We start from the raw sequence: 892 nt of genomic DNA, 5'->3' as shown, positions 1-892 counted from the left end.
AAATTCTTGTTTCAGATTTTTTAAGGTTGGTTGGTTACGACAGCCATTTAGAATTTGTTTGATTAGTTGCAGATGTACAGTACATCTAAAGATTTATTTCTGCAAGCATCATTACAATTCATCCATTGATTCATAAACTGTATTTTGCAAACTGACTCGCGCATATGCACATACTCTTTAACTTACATGCACAGAGACATGGACAAAAACATTATGAGCTAGATTTTGTCTTATGGCAGTGGGTGATAAAAAAAACTTGAAATGACCAATCTTTAAAAGAACTCTTTTTACTGCTAACCTTCTTCACACCATTTCACTTTCCCTTCCTTACAGGAAAAGACAACAGTGGTCTGACTGAGTCTGAATTGCCTACAAACGTTGACCCTCCCGGGATGGAAGGCAGCTACCTGAACCTAAAGGAACCCGGTGTGAAGGTTCCGAGTGAGCGCCCGGGGTCCGACCTATCCAGCCCTCTAGACAAAGGTGAGGCTGAGAGCAACAAAGGCAAGAAGAGACGCAATCGCACAACGTTCACCAGCTACCAGCTGGAAGAGCTGGAGAAAGTCTTCCAGAAGACACATTACCCAGATGTTTATGCCCGAGAGCAGCTGGCTCTGAGGACAGACCTGACAGAGGCTCGAGTTCAGGTGAGGATAAAGAACAAGTTTGTACCTGGAGCTCTCCATCTTTCTTTTAGTCTAATCTCTTTGGGGGAAGTTATGGTAATTTATGTGTCCAGAAACCACAAAAAACATAATTTTTTAGTATATCTGAACCTAAAAGGCTTTGGGACAACTTTCTTTTGTTTTACTGGAATGTGTCGTGTTTCACTGATCTCCAAACCACTGCAGTACCAACAGTTTTAACTGCATAAAAACCACACTTAATAAGC

The 892-nt window shown here is 41.5% G+C and overlaps 1 protein-coding gene across 1 annotated transcript in view; it reads left to right on the top strand.

Annotated features, from left to right (window-relative positions):
* Positions 1-333: 333 nt before the first annotated feature.
* LOC106526847 (homeobox protein aristaless-like 4) overlaps positions 334-892 on the top strand; it is a gene marked incomplete at its 5' end in the record, with an annotated part of 15,183 nt that continues 14,624 nt past the window's right edge. The window contains 1 exon segment of the mRNA XM_014021544.1: positions 334-647. Within this exon segment, the coding sequence (XP_013876998.1) occupies positions 334-647 (314 nt within the window).

This window comes from Austrofundulus limnaeus, unplaced genomic scaffold (assembly GCF_001266775.1).
Source record: "Austrofundulus limnaeus strain Quisiro unplaced genomic scaffold, Austrofundulus_limnaeus-1.0 Scaffold296, whole genome shotgun sequence".
NCBI classification, from domain to species: domain Eukaryota; kingdom Metazoa; phylum Chordata; class Actinopteri; order Cyprinodontiformes; family Rivulidae; genus Austrofundulus; species Austrofundulus limnaeus.
Note: the sequence above shows the minus strand (reverse complement) of the source record. Positions and strands in the feature narration are given on the sequence as shown.